Genomic DNA, 20,009 nt, shown 5'->3' on the forward strand with positions numbered 1-20,009 from the left:
ACCTCCACGTCGACCCCCTCGATGGACACCGGTTGCAGGTGTGGCCTGATCCTTCGGAAGTCCACCACCATCTCCTTGGTCTTGGAGGTGTTCAGCTGCAGATGGTTCGACTTGGCCCACCTCACAAAGTCCTCCACCAGACTCCTGTACTCCCCCTCTTGTCCATTCCTGACCCAGCCGACGATCACAGTGTCTTCTGAGTGTTTCTGCACGTGGCAGAGCTCAGAGTCGTGCTGGAAGTCAGAGGTGTAGATGGTGAACAAGACGGGGGAGAGTACCGTCCCCTGTGGCGCTCCAGTGCTGCTGACCACAGTGTCGGACGTGCAGCCTTTCAGCCTGACGTACTGTGGTCTCTCTGTGAGGTAGTCCGTGATCCATCTCCCCAGATGTGAGTCCACCCTCATCTCTGTCAGCTTATCTCTCAGGAGCGGGGGCTGGATGGTGTTAAAGGCGCTGGAGAAATCAAAGAACATCATTCTCACCGCTCACCACTCCTCTCGCGAACGACTAGGGGTCGCTCGCGGACCGGACCACTCTTTGAGAAAGACTGTCCTAAAGGAACGTGTGGTTGTAGGTTGTGTATTGTGGTTTCAGCAGCACTAGGTTGTGATCAGGGAAGGGGGGTGGCCGTGTAAGCACCCTTGACATTAGCATACAGGAGGTCTAATGTCCTGTTCTTCCTGGTGGGGCAGCTTACAAACTGATGAAAGTCTGGTAGTGTGGAGTTACATGATTGAAGTCTCCTGAGATGGCAATGAAAGCTTCTGGGTGTTGGGTTTGCAGTCTAGCGATGGTACAGTGAATGACGTCACACGCGGTCTCTGCGTGTGCACGTGGAGGGATGTAAACACAAACAACAATGGCGTGCGAAAATTCCCGAGGCATGTAATATGGTCTTAGACCTACAGCAAGCAGCTCAATGTCCCTTTCACAAGTAGTCTCCTTAAGCGTAACATGTCCTTGGTTACACCATCTATTGTTAATAAACAGTGCAATAAGACATATACGATGATACAGCGAGTTCTCTGGTAACGCAATGAATAAATAGTCTATATGAAATAACCAAACGGTAAACTCCAACGTGAATTATATGCTTGACTTGTGTTCTCATTTTATTAACAACTTCAGTGCAAAATTATGAGAGATTTTCTGAGAAATTTGAATTAGCATGCGCTTGTTATTATCCACTGAGACAACGTAATATGGATATATGATTCCACTGACAGACGATAACTTATCATATTAAACCAAATAACCAATTGTTTTGAAAAATGTATTAAAAGTTCCTAAAAATCTAAGGAAAACTGATCTGACTGAAATAATCTGCTGAAAATTCATGTTTTTACACAAACTTCCTGTCTTCCTATTTGGGTTAATTGCACAGGAGCAGCTGATGATTACTTCTGGGCGACAGGTGAGCTCCATACACTGAGACAAAACACACTATATAACTCTGTTTGTGTGATATATCCTGTTACAAAGGGTTGGGAAGATTAGCTGCAGTGTTTTCCTAATCAAAATATCATTACATAACTATCTTACAATGGAAAAGAGGTCAGATGTTATCACTCGCTGTCACACAACACAGGTAAAGTTACACAAATCATCCTGAAATCTTTCCGCTGCGGTTACAGATTCAGCACGAACTCAAGTATAAAGCTGGAAATGTGTGTTTTATCAGAGTTAACAGACTTATTGAAGGATGTTGATGTGATGTGTGTGTAGAGGACATTAAACTACAGCTCTGTCCAATAGTGTCAATGTATCTACGCTGTTCAAGACTTCACAATCAATTGAATTTGTTTTATAATTATTGATAGTCAGTGACAAAAATTCTATCTTACAACTTTATAATAAGCTTTATTTATTAATAATAATAAAAATAATAATAAAAACGTATTTGTTTCTTAATTTCCCCTTGATCACTTTTCAGCAGACAGACTGACACGAACGTAATCCAACAACAAACAACTTCATCTCATTTATTCTTCCTAATCAAAACATAGTCATGCAATACTTCCCTAATACTTCTGTAAAGTCCTTTTAGCCAGGCAGGCTGTGACAACAGGTGAGACACACCTGTTCACAGGCTGTTTGGTCTGTTGAGTTAGTTCCAATGAAATCTTAATGTCACCGCACACGACGAGGTAGACTTGAGGAAAGCCCTTTCCTGTTCCAACACGACGCCCCAGTGTGCAAAGTTACCATCTGTATATATATATATATACTATATATATACTATATATATATATATACGTATATATATATATATTACGTATATATATATATATATAGTATATATATATATACGTATATATATATATATACGTATATATACATATGATATATAACGTATATACGTATATATTACAGTATATATATATATATATGTATATATATATATATATATATATAATACGTATATATATATATATATATATATATATATATATATATACTATATACGTATATATATATATATATATATACTCTATCTATATCTACTAGTATATATATTATCCTCTCTTATCTATATATATATATATATATATACGTATATATATATCTATATATATATATATATATATATATATATTATACGTATATATATATATATCTGTGTAACGGCTTATTCTTGCATGTTAGACCCATAAAGGCAACACCACCAATAATCAGTTTGTTTCCTTTATTAAAAATGCTTTAGATAAATGTCCGATGTCTTTTTTACATTCTTTATATCTTCGTACGTCTGCACTTTATATTTGTTTTGATCACTTCGCTTGCGTTGAAAGGAGCCAGTTGAGGTGGTTCCTCTAGTAAGGAGCCGCCTGGGCGCCTTTTTTGATTTAAGTTAAATTATAATTGACCTAAAGGTAGATTATGAGAAATGGATTCTTTTCCATTGTTTCGTATGATATCCATGTTCATGCACTCTCCTACGAATGTGTTCATTTCCACTCGTTGCGTGCATAAGTCCTTTCAAAATAAAGGTCCGTCTTCACAACTTGGTTCTGTTTAGGCAGAAAAGCTTCTTGGGTAAGTTCAGGACAAGATGGTGGTTCTGGGTTAAAGTAAATACTTTTCGTAGCTAGCTACAAGCGGTGTACGACCGATGCTCTAGATATTACGCTAACTTAAAAAGTAGTTCCTGTAGAGGCGGGAGCGACTGTGGCAAGGCCCGCTACAGAGCGATGACCCCGCACGACGGTTTATGCTCTTTGTTCGTTGCGTGTACATGTGTGTGAGACGCTGTCACACTCGATGTTCCCCGCAGCTCTGGTACTGTTAATGTCTTCATGCTTTTACAGAAGAGTCCTGATAATATATAGAAGTAACTCCTCATAACCTTCCTTCTCATTCACCCAATGTAAACAGGAATAAATGAGTATTGCTGCGCTTTATCCTGCAAGGACGTTCTCTTTCATAACCGCTTCGCTTTGAAAGGATGCAGCCACAAAAAAGAAATTAATTATCAGTACAGCAAACAGTCTGACAAAACAAAACTGTTAATGTCCAACCCTGACAGCGAGGAGCAGCCGGCCTGTGTTTCACTAATCCCCATTGCTTCCACACACCAGTCTTTGTAGTCCGCTGTCACACTTTTAAATCACATTTTCATTGGGTGGAAGCTCTTTGAATGTTTCTTTTTATGTGTCCTTGACTAACTCTTATGCAGTGAATCGGGGGCATGCTGCTCTGTTCAGCTGACCACTTTCACACAACACACGTTTTGTTCGTCTCAGACGTCACAAATGTCTTTGCGACAGAAGTTAAATAGCACTTATGATTCTTGCACATAATGCATGAAACCTAACTGCGCAGCGAGACGGGTGAGTTTCAAAGCTGCTGTTTACCTGCAGCTGGGCCCCTGAACTTTAACCTTTGACCTCCCTACAGCTCTCAGTCCCTTATCATATTTCATATTTAAAGAAATGTTTGACTGTTTTCAGCATCTGTCGTGTTTAGGAGCAGCTGAGGTCAGTTTTTGATAGAAAACGAGATAAATTATCTTAAAACTTAGTTTCAAACCCAAACAAACATCATTATTACGACGTATTATTCGGTGCATGGCCTCAGAAAACCTTCTACGGGTGAATCAGTGCAACTCGTGAGCAGTCGGAGCTGCAGCAGTCGCTGTAACAGACTCATGGAGGCAAATAAGGAGACTGGGTGACTGTCCGAAAGAAGTGTTATCAGAAGTCCCACTCAGTGACACACCAGCTGAGAAGCCAACTCTGCTTATCGGTAGCTCAATTTTGAGATACGTTCATTTTGAGACACCAGCGACGACAGTCACGTGCATTCCTGGGGCCAGAGCGGGCTCTCTAAAGACAGAGGGTCTAAGGACAGAGGGTCTAAGGACAGAGGGTCTAAGGACAGACGGTCTGAGGACAGAGGGTCTGAGGACAGAGGGTCTGAGGACAGAGGGTCTGAGGACAGAGGGTCTAAGGACAGAGGGTCTGAGGACAGAGGGTCTAGGACAGAGGGTCTGAGGACAGAGGGTCTGAGGACAGAGGGTCTGAGGACAGAGGGTCTAAGGACAGAGGGTCTGAGGACAGAGGGTCTAAGACAGAGGGTCTGAGGACAGAGGGTCTGAGGACAGAGGGTCTGAGGACAGAGGGTCTGAAGGACAGAGGGTCTGAGGACAGAGGGTCTGAGGACAGAGGGTCTAAGGACAGAGGGTCTAAGGACAGAGGGTCTGAGGACAGAGGGTCTGAGGACAGAGGGTCTGAGGACAGAGGGTCTAAAGACAGAGGGTCTGAGGACAGAGGGTCTGAGGACAGAGGGTCTGAGGACAGAGGGTCTGAGGACAGAGGGTCTGAGGACTGTAAGGGCTATATATATATATATATATATATATATATATATATATATATATAAATACATTTGATTTGATGAATATTATTATTTTTCAGTAGAATGTATTTTCCATGTTATGCGTTCTATATAATATATTTCATCTTGTTTTATTATAAAGTGTGTTTTATATTAACTTCATTAAATGTGTTTGTTTATTTTCTCTTGTAAAGAACATGTTGATGCATTTCTTGCATTAAAGGTACAGATAAAGTTTATTTGTATTATTATTTGGTGCACACTATTAGACTCTGCACATAAACATACGTTATTTGAAAGTATGTAGATGTAAATATAATGTTTTTATTTTAGGTTTATATAAGTTACATGATGTTTAGTTATATAATGTTACTAGAAGATGTCTTATATACATATTATAGACCGTGTGACGGGTCAAAGTTTTAAATAAAACCTTCAGGGCGACTTTGAACCTAAACGTCTCGCTTTGATGTCATAAAACAAAAGATCTTTAGTTTGGTGTCCCGGGACGTTTCAGATACTAGAATGTGTCCCGTCTGCACAATCAGCTTCTTTCAGAATCTTTCGTCCTATTTCTCTTCGTGCAAATTGCTTTTTATTTAGCTTGTCATCTCTGTGTTTATGGAATTGTTTGTGTAAAACAAGAAGTTATTAAAAACAAACAAAAGGGCAGAGTGAAACTATGACTCAGCAACTACTACACTAGAAAGCACGAGTTCCCATGTGCAGCGACCCGCGCGGATAGAACTGCAGTCTGAAAATACCCATTGGCTAAAAGTAGGTCAAGTTTAGATTCACGTCATTCTTTGCTGTTGCTGCAGAGGATTGTGCCCTCGCTGCTCAGATTGAAAGATTGTGCATTTGAATGCAGCAGCTCTGACATGACTGTAACTATGACCCGGCACTTTGCAATGCATGGGATCTAAATCTGTGTCACTGGCACAAAATGAATCTGCTGTATTTAGAGAAGAGAAGATGGGACTCTGGAGAGACTCGTACTGGATGTGTTGCATCCAAATGACTTTTAGTTGAAAGCAGATTTGTTCTAAAGATGTACTGATACACATTCCATCGCAGACTGAAAAAACCTGTTTCGACTGCAGCTCGGCCAATAATAACAAAAAGAGATTAATAAATAATAAAAATGTAGTTTTCTTCAGGTAGCACTTCCATGTGTTGGCTTGAAGCTAATGGTTGAATATGTATTCTATTGTTTCTGTATGTTGCACGTGCATCGGTTTGGATCATTTGAAGGATTCTTGCTGTTCAGAGTTCTAACTTCATGATTGTTTGCACTTATTGTTGCTTTGGACAAAAGCGTCGGCTACATGTAATATAATGTAGAAAAGCGAATAAATAACTGGTTGCATTGTTTCTGTGTTAAATCTTTTTGTTTCTGTGTTGTTCCAGTAAATGTTAAGGTTTTGACATAAAACGTTGTAATTCACTCACTTTTCATGGGAGTTTACTGACAGATGTTTTGAGAGTCACTCACAGACACAGTTTTGGAAACCAGCTTTTGGTTGGGTTGAAAGAAAAGAACTAAAGAACATAAAACTGAAGAGTTATAGTCGGTTAATGGGCCTGTCCATCAGGATTTAAATGTTTGGCATACCTGCTCTAAATACTTTGCGCTGCTGCAATTGAAAGAATATGAGAGCAATTGAAACACAACTTTGGTAATAGAAGACAACAGACGGTATATATGATTAATGTGTGTCAAGGGAAAGGGAGCGTAAACCTTCTGAAACACAAAGCCACAAAGTCTTCTCTATTCAAGGCGCATATTACCAATTCTGGAACATTTTGACCCTGATTTGATTTATTATATTCACCCAATGCTTATTTGTGTAAGCAACTAATGTCAAAAGTAACATTTCTAAGTAAAATGTGTTGAATGTACAGTAACAGAAGCTTCAGTATTAGCTTGCACCATGGCCGGGTTAACCTGCCCCGAGGGCAAAAAGGAAATGTGGGTCCCTTGTGACTATCATCCTCACCCCCATCCCAAGGTCTGCTGTGATGCATTTAATTTGTAGTCATTCTGCAGAACAGAAATCATCTTATGAATGACAGGCAATGACAGAAAACTGTCCAAAAAGGTCTTTATAATATGACAATAATATCACGTTTGTTTTGATACTATGATATAAATATATATACATGAATGTAAACAGTATTAACTGCATTACGTGGTGCATCACACTGCAATTAGAAAATCCACGATAGTACATTTTTTTGCACACACATTTCTTATTTTCTTTTGTTATATGGATGTTATGCAACAGGAGAGGTCAAGAAACCACATCCTTATACAACGTACCCCCCCCCCTCCTCCCTCAACAAACCAAATAACACAAAAGGGGTAAAAACAAACAATTTAAACTCAGCTAACACTATTAAGAAAATTAAAACTGATCCGTCAAATGAAAATAAAAGACAAAAAAATAATTAAAACAAATAAATTAAATTAAATAAAACTTTTTATTTTATTTTTTATTACAATTTTTAAAATATATATTATTACTAATATAACCGGTCGCTTCAGACGCTTAAATAACCCACTGTCCGTGAAGGCAGCATCGAGAAGCGTCGCCGCCCTCCGGTGCTTTGACGTCACCGGTGTCGGTGCGCACATGGATGGAGAAGTGTGGAGGCTAACCCCCGCCCCCCCTCCTCCAGCTATTTGCCAGCCAGCTCCGTCTCCAGGCAGCCAGCCGCTCGCCGTCCTGCTGCTGCGCGGTCTCCCGTCTTCTCCCTCCGAGCTGCGGCGTCGTTGTTTTTTATACCCCGCCTGCGGAACGTCTCGCCTGCAGTCCGGCCGCGTCTCTTATTTTGGGGGGAAATTGTTTGTTGTGAGATTTGTTCTCCAACTGTCCTTCGAGACATATGGAGAAAATGTCCAGACCTGCTCCTATAAACCCAACTTTCCTGCCGCCGACTCACGGCGTGCTGAAGTCTCTGCTGGAGAATCCGCTAAAGCTGCCTTTCCATCACGATGAAGGTGCGTTTTTATTATTTTTAAGTTTCTAAAATGGACTTGCTCTGTTTCCTCTCTGTGATGTTTCTCCGCTGGGTGTTTTCATTCTCCAACACATCCATGTTTGTGTTTTTTGACAGATGCAATCGCAGTTAATAACATAGTTTTACTAAAAACGCAGAGTGACGCGTCTTAACATTCTACGATCTTTGTTGGAAAATAAGCGAATCTCATTGGTTTACGCGCAGCAAAGATAAAGACAAGAGAGTGTTGATGTCTCGGCTGAATTGTTATTGACTGACAGGTTGACATGAACTTCAACTCAAGCTAATTTAGCTCATATTTGTTATTTAAATTAGCCTAATAAAGACCGATTTGCATGTTTTGTTATTGTGACTGCGCTGTTTTTAGCTCGCAGGTGCGTTTATAACCTTTAAACCTCCTTGTAAATGGGATTTACATTAGTGATTCCACAGGCTGTCGATAGAGGGCGTCCTTTCTGTTGCATCGTTGAATGTATTGAGTGTATTTAACCTACAATGACATTTTTTAAACTTAAAGGGTCAGTTCACCCAAATAAAAAAAAACATTTTCCTAATTAGTCATGCAGATCGTTTTGGTTTTATTTGTTTTTTTTTAAATAGTTTAGACCTGTGTTATTAAGGGAGGTAAAGGGCAAACAAGACATCTCAGAATACGCTCTTGATTATTACTGTTTGCTTTTAAATCTGAGCTCATGTCACATTAAAAACAGCCACTTTATGCACTAATTACTATCTTTTAAACGTGTCCAACATTTTGTAAATGCTCAAAAATAAATTAACAATAGAGGCCTAAATTGCCTCCGAAATATTATTTCAATGGCGATCATTATGATTTAATAAATTTAATTTAGTTGCGGACAACATTGAACAATTACAGGCAATGAACAAACAATGAACTCAGATGCTAAAAAGAAATGTCCAATTACTCCCAGACTGACCTTTTATACCCCACATATACTTTCTCTTCATAGCCATGAGACGACGGCGATATTCTTCTGCTGTGAGACTTGACTTTGTGCAAACATTCACAGGATTTGGGAAAGACCAGGAGAAAGAGAAGAAGCTGGAGGATGAGAGCAGCGCAGGCAACCACCCACAGTCGGCCTTCCTCGGGCCGACCCTGTGGGACAAGACGCTGCCCTACGATGGGGACAACTTTCAGCTGGAGTACATGGACCTGGAGGAGTTCCTGTCGGAGAACGGCATCCCCGCCAACACAGCCCACGGCGAGCAGGCCTCGCGGGCAGCACGGCCCGCTCAGGCATCGCCGCCCGCACCACCCGCCACTCCTTCACCCACTGTGGTGGACCTCAGCAGCCGCGCCACCACCTCGGTTCACACAGGCATGGCACCACAGACCTGCCTCCGCAGCCCCCCCACAGCAGGTAGGAGCCTCGAGCAGCTGAAACCCAGCTCACGATAACTCACAATATATTGTCCCAGAAATAACCGCGATTTATGCTGTTGTTGTCAATAAAAGACATTCTTATAACGCTGATAGAATGATAATAAAATGCATCTTTTAATTCTTAAGAATATTCAGACATTGGAATTTAAAAAATATCCTAAATAAATGAAACGCGACGAGAAATAAAATGGACTCTCTTGTTGCACAAGCCTTGTTGGGAACATCCTGCTGTTTATTCTGGCATCACGTTGCCGAACATATTGATGACATTCTTTTGTAAACAAACAAACAAACACACACACACACACACACACACACTTGCAAACGCAACGGTCAATATCGAGGTCAGCAACAAAGATCACGGTCATGTCCATATATCGCGAGATAAGTTGATTATTGAAACCTTCACACACGTGTTCACACCGCCTCGTGTCAGGGTGGGGCTGTAAACGGTTATGATGATGTTTGCTCACCTGCCACACACACACACACACACACACACACACACACTCACACACTAAGTTCTTGTAGTTTGTGTCCCTGAACGCATCGCCTCTGAGCGCAGATAGTGGATCTGTTTCTCTCCTGCTGTTTCAGCTTCTCTGAGGGAGAGCTTTTGACCACAGGTTGGCTACACACACGGACACACACGCTCTGATTTACAGCCCTGAAGTGGACTTTGGAGTCCCAGAGTACGGCGGCCTCAGCAGGCTCAAGTCCAAGGATGCAGCACAGTCGAATTCACAAAGCGCTGCTTGGCAGAAAAGGCTCTGACTTGATCCGCCATGAGTCGTGTTCATTAGTTCTTGGTTATGGAGGTGTATTGTAAGTTATTTCCTCTGCAAGAGAGGGTTCTGATTTTAATATACGAGCGCTGGGTTTGGTGATTCATACTCTGCGTAATGCTGAACTTCTTAGTCTTTGACTCAATGATACGTCTTAGAAGAAATGTAAGGCTCTTTTTAAGATGTCATTAACCTGGTTCGCCCTGATCCTTGAAATTCTGTGAAATTTAAAGGGGGAAAAACAACGCCTTGAAAGTTTTGGAAAATAGACCTTAATAGACATTGAAAGTGCTTGAATTTGAATATTGTGTGCAAGAATAGAAATTGAAGTGAGCAAAATCTTTTTAAAGGTGTGATGTAATAAACCTTGATCCGTTACTAAAACTATGCCGTGTTGGAACCTTGAATTCCAGGGAATTGGGCCTGGAAAGTCCTTGAATTTTATGTTTTAAGAAGGTAACGGTGTAATAGATTTGGCTCTTGGGATCTATATAGTAAATAGTTTAAAATGTCAAAACAAGGTGAAAATAGGGTCATTGAAAGTGCTTGAATTTATAAATCCTATTTTGTGCAAGAATAGAAATGAAGGTTTTTTGTTAGTTCTCATTATAAAACATGTCTGTAGTTTAACAGTAATTAACTTTGATCTCAAACTCTGCTGTGTTGGGTGCTTGAATTTGAGAGAATTGGAGCTGGATAGTCCTTGAAAAGTCCTTGAACTTGATGTTTTAGAAGTTGCTTTGGGAACCCTGATTGCATTTGTGTTTCAGTGTTTTGGTGATGAAATGGAGCTGTTCATATTATTGTAATGAGCCGACATTAAGCAGGCCGTTGGTATTTAGACTTAGCGTTAAACTCTGAGTTTGCTGCTGCCAGACACAGTTTGGGCTTTTACTTCACCAGAACGAGTCTAAACATAAACACAGCAAAGGAAATCCAAAACCTCGACTCGTAAGACAAAAAAGATCTGATATATGACGCATGAACAGATGGGTGCGTTATGTAAAGGCTCTGTTTACGCGTGTTAAAAAGCAACGCGTGTTGTACCCCTGAACGCCTCATAATAACGCGTGTTGATGGAGACTGAGTCGCATATTTAAATCACACAAACCTGCAGTCGGTGTAATGCAGATTAACCGTCCGTGCATTGATCCTGTAAACAGCAGGATGATGGAGGAGACTGACGTCCTTTATTAGCTTTAATGCAAAAACAATTAAAGGGAGGAAGTGTCAAATGTGTCATGTGTTCAAGACTGAAGGAGCCACAAACACACGGAAACATAAGATGCAACGATTAACCGACTAATCGCTTCGTCGACAGATAAAGTTGAAGTGATTTTCTTTTAATGCACATTTAGCAGAAAATGCTCTCAAATGTGGAGATTTCCTGCTTTTATCTGTTTTATATCAAATTAAAGTGACAAAAGACGACATTTAAAGAGGTCACTTTTTATAGATCAAACGATTAATTGAATAATCAGCTCATTGATAATGAACAGCCCCATCCCATAATAACAGCCACGCTGGTTTTATTGTTTACAGAAGATGAGGTTTTGTAAACGCATCATGTGACTTCCATTCGTTGATTAAAAAAAGCTCAGATAATATTATTTATACTTTTCTTACTGAACCTAAAACTGCTTGTTTTGAAGTTTAGATTAAATTACTTTTACAACTTAACACTTTGATTAATACACTAATTAAGCTTTTAAGTCACATTATTTGTCCTAGTTTTAAAAAAAGGAAATCAATCATGAGTGCTGCAACTAACGGTTATTGTTATATATATATATATATATATATATATATATATATATATATATATATATATATATATATATATATATATATATATATATATATATATATATATATATATATATATATTACAATGTCAGGAAATAGTAAAATCAAGTCCAAAGAGATCTCTTTAAATAAAATAAAGATATTCACCTGTGTGTGTGTGTGTGTGTGTGTGTGTATTTAACTCTCACGTGAACACTGTCGGGGTTTCCTGGTCATGTGACCGACACATGCAGGCGCCGTGGGCAGAGTTGAGCTGCAAACAGAAGCTTGTCACGGCATGAACCTGCCCCCCTCTCACTCTCACTCTGCCCCCCCCCCCCCTAACACTCTCCACTTCCCGTCCAGTCTTCCTCTCCCTCCCTCGCCGGGCTCTGCTCCGATGCTGGCCCGGACTCGGAGCCAAGAGACAGGCTGTACTCTGCAGAGATCACGTGCACTCTGGTGTGCTTTTTTTGTCACGTGCGCGCAATACCGTTGCAGCTCGCCTCGTCTCGTCTAACCGGCCGCACCACCGCGATCCCTCCGTGCCTGAGCGATACAGCGGGCGGCCGATAACATTGTTATCACAACCAACGAGTGAAGGGACGGTGTTCTCTGCCTGCAGGCGCTGGGGGTGTGGTTCAGGAGCTGCACCCCCGTGCGCTGTTGGCAGGGCCAAAGGGGAAGTGGGATGAAGGAGGGGTCAAAGGGCGTGTTGTGCTGCATTCCTCCGCGTTAGTGAAGGAAAGGTGGCTCTGTGAGAAACGACCATCAGCACATGTAGTCAGCACACCTGAGGAGGGAGGAAGTCATCATTGTTGTGTTAATAACAGAAATACAAAACACGCATGTTTTAGTTTAGTTTCTTTTTAAAGTTACTCAGACAGGAGGGCATGGGGCCTTTGCTGGGGACTATTTTCAGCTGCGGATTAATACACAATCTTACATTAGTGAGTATTTGTTGCAGCAGTCCAAATGAAACTTTAGTTATAGAAAGTTATAGAAGATACACACACAACACTTGTTAGTAGATCAATTCATTGATGTTTATTGTTGTTGTAGGAACAATCCAGAATATCACAGAGTGGTCACGTGAAACCGTTTGGAGAGCGTTGCAGTATCGTGTTAAAGTGCTGGAACTACTTTAAAGCCAGTTAGGGGCTAAAGTGCAAAATATGTTCTTTCTAAGCGTTTGAGAGAGAAGCTGTCGGTCCCGTGTTACACCGGGGTCAGAGTTCAGCAGCTCTGTGCCTTATCACGACCTGCACAGCTACACGGTAACACTCATGTCACACTGTGTGTGTGTGTGTGTGTGTGTGTGTGTGTGTGTGTATGAATACATAAATACTGTCAGGTCAAATTAAAAAGTTCCACTTTTGTAGGTCAGCTCTCAGATTCCCTGTGCAGGAGAAAAGGAGGGACTATTTGTCGTGTCTCTCCGTCTGCCTCCTCCCTGGGACGCGTCGCACATCAGTCAAGGACATCACAGGTTAACGAACGGGCTCTTACGTCTACTTTTAGCTCATGACCGTGCTGCTGTGTTTTAACGCCGCTAATTAGGAGATGAAAATGAGTCGTAAAGGTGATTAGGTGCTGCTGCTGGCTATTTGCAGGCCTGACAGATTGTCTAAGACAGAGCTTGCTGTCTGGCTATATGCGTCTTAGCTTGTGGATGTATCACCTCCGCAAGGTCAGGGGTCACGGGATTTATCTGGAGGTCAGTTCCATCAATTCGGACGGCAGTGAAAATCATTTTTTAACCCTTTAAACCGGATTATAAAACTCCTGCACCTCGATGGAAACGGCTCAATCATGCCTAGAAGAAGAGACTCAAACATGTTTTAATGCCATAAATACAATTAAAAATGAACATTTACGTTAGAAAAAATAATAAAAGTGCTGAAACAATAAATGTGTTCGTTGATAAGACAGAAAAATTATATTAATAACTTTTTGATATATTTGGTTTTTACCAATTTTGATGCACAATTTCATAGATTTCATCAAATATTTTTTTATTTGTAGCAACATGTAAAAACAGATTAATCAGAATTAATCCCCTTTTTCCCCATTTTAGAAATTTGACCCTAAATTAATTTAATTTATATATTAAATTATTTTCTATAATCGGAAAGTTTTGATTCCTTTTTATTATTTCATGATGGTGTTCTCTTCTCTGTCAGTAAATTCTTTAATATTAAATATATCGTTCATATCTAAAGCATCACATGGAAGAATACCCATCTGTACTGAGCTCGTGTGCAATGAACTGCAAAATCCACGTGCATGGAGGAGCGTATCTGAAACATATGTTATGCTTTTAATCGGTTTTATGAGGCAATAATTAGCCGTTTTAATGGTCCATAACTTCCTGTGGGGAGGACAGTGTCTGATGTACAAACTCACGTCCTGTTTGCTCCAGAGCTCAGATCTTACCGGCCGCTTCTCAAATCTCCGGGGCAGCCAGAAGCAGTTTGACTGCGTTCACTCTGACTGAAGGTCAGCGGCATCGACTGGCTCACAAGTACAGAAATGTAGGTCATGATGTACCAGCTGCAGCTGCAGAACAGCAGCTAATACAAAATAAATACCCAACTGTCGATCTGCAAGTTTGCTGTGTTGCTCATCCAGCTTTTTCTATGGGGGGGGGGGGGGGGGGGGGGAGGGAATGCAGGTGTGGCTCGTGTGACAGAAGTAATTAGTCCTGATGTAATAAATCACAGAGGTGCACTTGAACCCGACTCACCCTGCTGCTGCACATCAATGAGAAGCTCTGCACAGACTGACGCCTGCAGCTTCACTACAGCTGCTGATCTCAGAGCAGCCGCTGCTCTGAGATCAGCCGCTGCTCTGAGATCAGCTGACTGGCGCCTCTGAGTTTAACATAACACTATTAAAGAATTTATTTGCGCGCCTCTGGTTTTTAGAAGTTGTGTGATAGCACCACCTTGTGGGCAGACGAGGAAAGCACTTCTCTTGCTTTACATCTGCAGACGCCGGTTCTGAATAAAGCTGCAATGATTATTATACAGAAGCATTTTGCAAGGATACAAAGACAATTTGTTGTCAACGAAATGCAGTTAAAGGAAACAAAAGCAAAGCAACAGAAAATGCTGTTTGCTGCTTTTCTATATTTCATATATCAAAGTGAATATATTTGGGTTTTAAAGGCATCACGTGGAAATAATGGTCAGTTTGCAGCCGTCGTTCTGAATGGATGATCTCTAGATGAACACACAAACATGTGAGCTCAGAGGGAAGAAAGGCAGCATTCAGCTCCCCCCCCCCCCTCACTTACCCACCACTGCTCCACCTGCGTCGTCTGTACAGCTTCACAGAAAAGAGCTGCTGCTGAGCACGTTGCATAACCAATTACCTCAGAAAGAAGTGGCACCTTGACCTTTAAATGGTGCAATTAGAGTCAAAATGTGAAGTGCTCAGAGTTGGCCTCCTGCTGACTTCTCCAATCTCTGAATAATTAGCCGGTTCCACACAAAATGGGACGATTCTGTGCACTTTGCTGGAAGCTAACGTGTGGTGTTTCTTTGTACTGCCCCTCAGCCCGGGACACCCCCAGCCCCATCGACCCAGAGTCCATCCAGGTGCCCATGGCCTACGAGCCTGACCCGCAAGACCTGGCTCTGTCCAGCGTGCCCGGGCAGGAGATGTTTGACCCCCGGAAGCGCAAATTCTCCGCCGAGGAGCTGAAGCCGCAGCCCATGATCAAGAAAGCCCGCAAGATCTTCATCCCCGAAGATCTGAAGGTGAGCTGCTGCCGTGAGGCTTTTCATAACCCTCATCAGGGTAATAGTTAAAGACTTTTAATAAAAGTCTTTATGTATTGCAACATTAAAGCTTATTAGTTGATCAATACTAAAGTCGTAGTTTATAAGAAACCAATTCTGCATAAAAGTTTGGGAATTGATATTGAATTCAATATCAGTGCAGAAAATACACTTTTAGTTTTAATATTATTATTATTCTAAGAATTATTTTTTTAATCTATACTTTGAAAAATGTATAAAAATTCAATCTTTCAACCTTTTTATTGAACAAAATAAGACGATATTTAAAGTGTCTGGTCAACGATTTAAAATCTAAGCACAAATACGTTTTTAAACATCTTAATAGGAGAGGAGCGGATCAACTTTAACTTTGTTTCTTTACAGCAGTTTGATTTGAAAACTAGTTATTTAAAACATTTAGCAGGAACTGTAAGTCTCTTCAGATGATTCATGCAGACAACAGAACAACTCTGACGTGCAGCAGCACAGAAATAACATCGTTTACCTTTTTGTTTCTAAAGAAAATAAGCTCCAAGGTTTTTCAGCCTGAGGGTCTGTGCTGTATGCAACGTGCTGTGTGCAGTATGCAACGTGCTGTGTACAATGTACAGTGCAGTGTATAGTACAGTGTGCTGTGTACTGTGCTGTGTACAGTGTGCAGTGTACAGTACAGTGTGCAGTGTACAGTACAGTGTACTGTGCTGTGTACAGTGTGCAGTGTACAGTACAGTGTGCAGTGTACAGTGTACAGTGTACAGTGTGTTGTGTACAGTGTACAGTGTGCAGTGTACAGTACAGTGTGCAGTGTACAGTACAGTGTGCAGTGTACAGTGTGCAGTGTACAGTGTACAGTACAGTGTGCAGTGTACAGTACAGTGTGCAGTGTACAGTACAGTGTACTGTGCTGTGTACAGTGTGCAGTGTACAGTACAGTGACAGTGTACAGTACAGTTTACAGTGTGCTGTGTACAGTGTACTGTGCTGTGTACAGTATGCTGTGTACAGTGCAGTGTACAGTACAGTGTGGCAGTGGTACTGTGCTGTGTACAGTGTGCTGTGTACAGTGTACTGTGCTGTGTACAGTGTGCAGTGTACAGTACAGTGTGCAGTGTACAGTGCAGTGTACAGTGCAGTGTACAGTGCTGTGTACAGTGTGCTGTGTACAGTGTACAGTGTACTGTGCTGTGTACAGTGTACAGTGTACTGTGCTGTGTACAGTGTGCTGTGTACAGTGCAGTGTACAGTGTACAGTGTGCAGTGTACAGTACAGTGTACAGTGTGCAGTGTACAGTACAGTGTGCAGTGTACAGTACAGTGTGCAGTGTGCAGTGTACAGTGTACAGTGTGCAGTGTACAGTGTACAGTGTGCAGTGTACAGTGTGCAGTGTACAGTGTACAGTACAGTGTGCAGTGTACAGTACAGTACAGTGTGCTGTGTGCAGTACAGTGTGCTGTGTACAGTGTGCAGTACAGTGTGCTGTGTACAGTGTGCTGTGTACAGTGTGCTGTGTACAGTGTACAGTACAGTGTGCTGTGTACAGTGTACAGTACAGTGTGCTGTGTACAGTGTGCTGTGTACAGTACAGTGTGCTGTGTACAGTACAGTGTGCTGTGTACTGTACAGTGTGCTGTGCGCAGTGTGCTGTGTACAGTACAGTGTGCAGTGTACAGTGCAGTGTACAGTACAGTGTGCAGTGTACAGTACAGTGTGCAGTGTACAGTACAGTGTGCTGTGTACAGTGCTGTGTACAGTACAGTGTGCTGTGTACAGTACAGTGTGCTGTGTACAGTACAGTGTGCTGTGTACAGTGCTGTGTACAGTACAGTGTGCTGTGTACAGTACAGTGTGCTGTGTACAGTGCTGTGTACAGTACAGTGTGCTGTGTACAGTACAGTGTGCTGTGTACAGTACAGTGTGCTGTGTGCAGTGTGCTGTGTACAGTACAGTGTGCTGTGTGCTGTGTACAGTACAGTGTGCTGTGTGCTGTGTACAGTACAGTGTGCTGTGTAATGTGTACAGTGTGCTGTGTACAGTACAGTGTGCTGTGTACAGTACAGTGTGCTGTGTACAGTACAGTGTGCTGTGTACAGTACAGTGTACAGTGTGCAGTGTGCTGTGTACAGTACAGTGTGCAGTGTGCTGTGTACAGTACAGTGTGCAGTGTGCTGTGTACAGTACAGTGTGCAGTGTGCTGTGTACAGTACAGTGTGCTGTGTACAGTACAGTGTGCAGTGTACAGTACAGTGTGCTGTGTACAGTACAGTGTGCTGTGTGCTGTGTACAGTACAGTGTGCTGTGTACAGTACAGTGTGCTGTGTGCTGTGTACAGTACAGTGTGCTGTGTACAGTACAGTGTGCAGTGTGCTGTGTACAGTACAGTGTGCAGTGTGCTGTGTACAGTACAGTGTGCAGTGTGCTGTTGTACAGTACAGTGTGCAGTGTACAGTACAAGTGTGCAGTGTACAGTACAGTGTGCTGTGTACAGTACAGTGTGCTGTGTGCTGTGTACAGTACAGTGTGCAGTGTGCTGTGTACAGTACAGTGTACAGTGTGCAGTGTGCTGTGTACAGTACAGTGTGCTGTGTACAGTACAGTGTGTATTGTGCAGTGTATTGTGCAGTGTACAGTGCTGTGTGCAGTGTACAGTGTGCAGTGTATTGTGCAGTGTACAGTGCTGTGTGCAGTGTACAGTACAGTGTACAGTGTGCTGTGTACAGTACAGTGTGCTGTGTACAGTACAGTGTGCTGTGTACAGTACAGTGTGCTGTGTACAGTACAGTGTACAGTGTGCTGTGTACAGTACAGTGTGCTGTGTACAGTACAGTGTGCAGTGTGCTGTGTACAGTACAGTGTACAGTGTGCTGTGTACAGTACAGTGTACAGTGTGCTGTGTACAGTACAGTGTACAGTGTGCTGTGTACAGTACAGTGTACAGTGTGCTGTGTACAGTGTGCTGTGTTACAGTGTGCTGTGTACAGTACAGTGTGCTGTGTACAGTACAGTGTACAGTGTGCTGGTTACAGTACAGTGTGCAGTGTGCTGGTTACAGTACAGTGTGCAGTGTGCTGTGTGCCGTGTGCAGTGTACAGTAGAGTGTGCAGTGTAGTGTGCAGTGTGCAGTGTGCTTTGCAGTGTGCTGTGCACAGTGCTGTGTACAGTACAGTGTGCTGTGTAGTGTACAGTGTGCTGTGCTGTGTGTAGTGTACAGTACAGTGTGCTGTGTACAGTACAGTGTGCTGTGTACAGTACAGTGTGCTGTGTACAGTACAGTGTGCTGTGTGTAGTGTACAGTACAGTGTGCTGTGTGTAGTGTACAGTACAGTGTGCTGTGTACAGTGTAGTGTACAGTACAGTGTGCTGTGTACAGTACAGTGTACAGTACGCAGTACAGTACAGTGTGCAGTACAGTGTGCAGTGTACAGTACAGTGTTCTGTGCACTGTGCTGTGTGTAGTGTACAGTGTGCTGTGTACAGTGTGCTGTGTACAGTACAGTGTGCTGTGTGTAGTGTACAGTGCTGTGTGTAGTGTACAGTGTGCTGTGCGTAGTGTACAGTGTGCTGTGTGTAGTGTACAGTGTGCTGTGCGTAGTGTACAGTGTGCTGTGCGTAGTGTACAGTGTGCTGTGTGTAGTGTACAGTGTGCTGTGCGTAGTGTACTGTGTGCTGTGTACTGTGTGCTGTGCGTAGTGTACAGTGTGCTGTGTGTAGTGTACAGTGCTGTGTGTAGTGTACAGTGTGCTGTGCGTAGTGTACTGTGTGCTGTGCGTAGTGTACAGTGTGCTGTGCGTAGTGTGCTGTGTACTGTGTGCTGTGTACAGTACAGTGTGCAGTATTCAGTCGTTGCATTCACAGCTGACATGTTTGCTCTGCTCTTGCAGGACGATCGGTACTGGGCCCGGCGCAGAAAGAACAACGTGGCGGCCAAGAGGTCACGGGATGCACGGCGGCTGAAGGAGAACCAGATCGCCATCCGGGCCAGCTTCCTGGAGAAGGAGAACCACGCTCTCCGCATGGAGGTATCAGAGATTAGGAAGGAGCTGGGCCGCTGCAAGAACATTGTGGCTAAATACGAGGCGCGACACGGGCCCCTGTGAGCCCCTCCCCCCCACAAAAAAACCCAACACCCACTTCACTCCCCTGACCCACCTTCCCTCGAGGACAATGTGTCTCTTTTGGTGACACTGCCCCCCCAACACACACCTGTATGTTTCTGGTATTATAACTGATTTCTATCATAAGCTTCTTGTTCCTTCTTTTTATTTTCTGTACACATCGACTAAATATATAGATACATATACTATATACTATATACTGTGAGGAGTTATGAGCCCCCCCCTCAACAGCCCCCCCCCCCCCCTGCTATCTTCTACTTTTGAGAATCGATG

The 20,009-nt window shown here is 42.4% G+C and overlaps 1 protein-coding gene across 2 annotated transcripts; it reads left to right on the forward strand.

The window, feature by feature from the left end:
• Window positions 1–7,478: 7,478 nt before the first annotated feature.
• hlfa (HLF transcription factor, PAR bZIP family member a) lies at window positions 7,479–19,770 on the forward strand. 2 transcript variants are annotated; one of them, XM_029438691.1, is made up of 4 exons: window positions 7,479–7,840; window positions 8,832–9,245; window positions 15,400–15,602; window positions 19,503–19,770. In XM_029438691.1, the coding sequence occupies exons 1-4, from the start codon at window positions 7,726–7,728 to the stop codon at window positions 19,716–19,718; spliced, it is 948 nt and encodes a 315-aa protein (XP_029294551.1). In that variant the 5' UTR covers window positions 7,479–7,725; the 3' UTR covers window positions 19,719–19,770. The 2 variants fall into 2 exon arrangements, with proteins under 2 accessions (XP_029294551.1, XP_029294552.1); XM_029438692.1 differs by having other exon boundaries at window positions 7,490–7,840; window positions 8,892–9,245.
• The last annotated feature ends 239 nt before the right edge of the window (window positions 19,771–20,009 follow it).

The sequence above is a fragment of the Cottoperca gobio genome, chromosome 8, assembly GCF_900634415.1.
Source record: "Cottoperca gobio chromosome 8, fCotGob3.1, whole genome shotgun sequence".
In the NCBI taxonomy this organism is placed as follows: Eukaryota; Metazoa; Chordata; class Actinopteri; order Perciformes; family Bovichtidae; genus Cottoperca; species Cottoperca gobio.

What these genes read in the sequence shown, in the direction of transcription:
- hlfa (XM_029438691.1), top strand. Translation starts at nt 7,726, where the DNA reads ATGGAGAAAATGTCCAGACCTGCTCCTATAAACCCAACTTTCCTGCCG. An exon ending in CCGCAGCCCCCCCACAGCAG is followed by an intron (nt 9,246 to 15,399) that starts GTAGGAGCCTCG and finishes ACTGCCCCTCAG; the next exon opens with CCCGGGACACCCCCAGCCCC. An exon ending in TCATCCCCGAAGATCTGAAG is followed by an intron (nt 15,603 to 19,502) that starts GTGAGCTGCTGC and finishes CTGCTCTTGCAG; the next exon opens with GACGATCGGTACTGGGCCCG.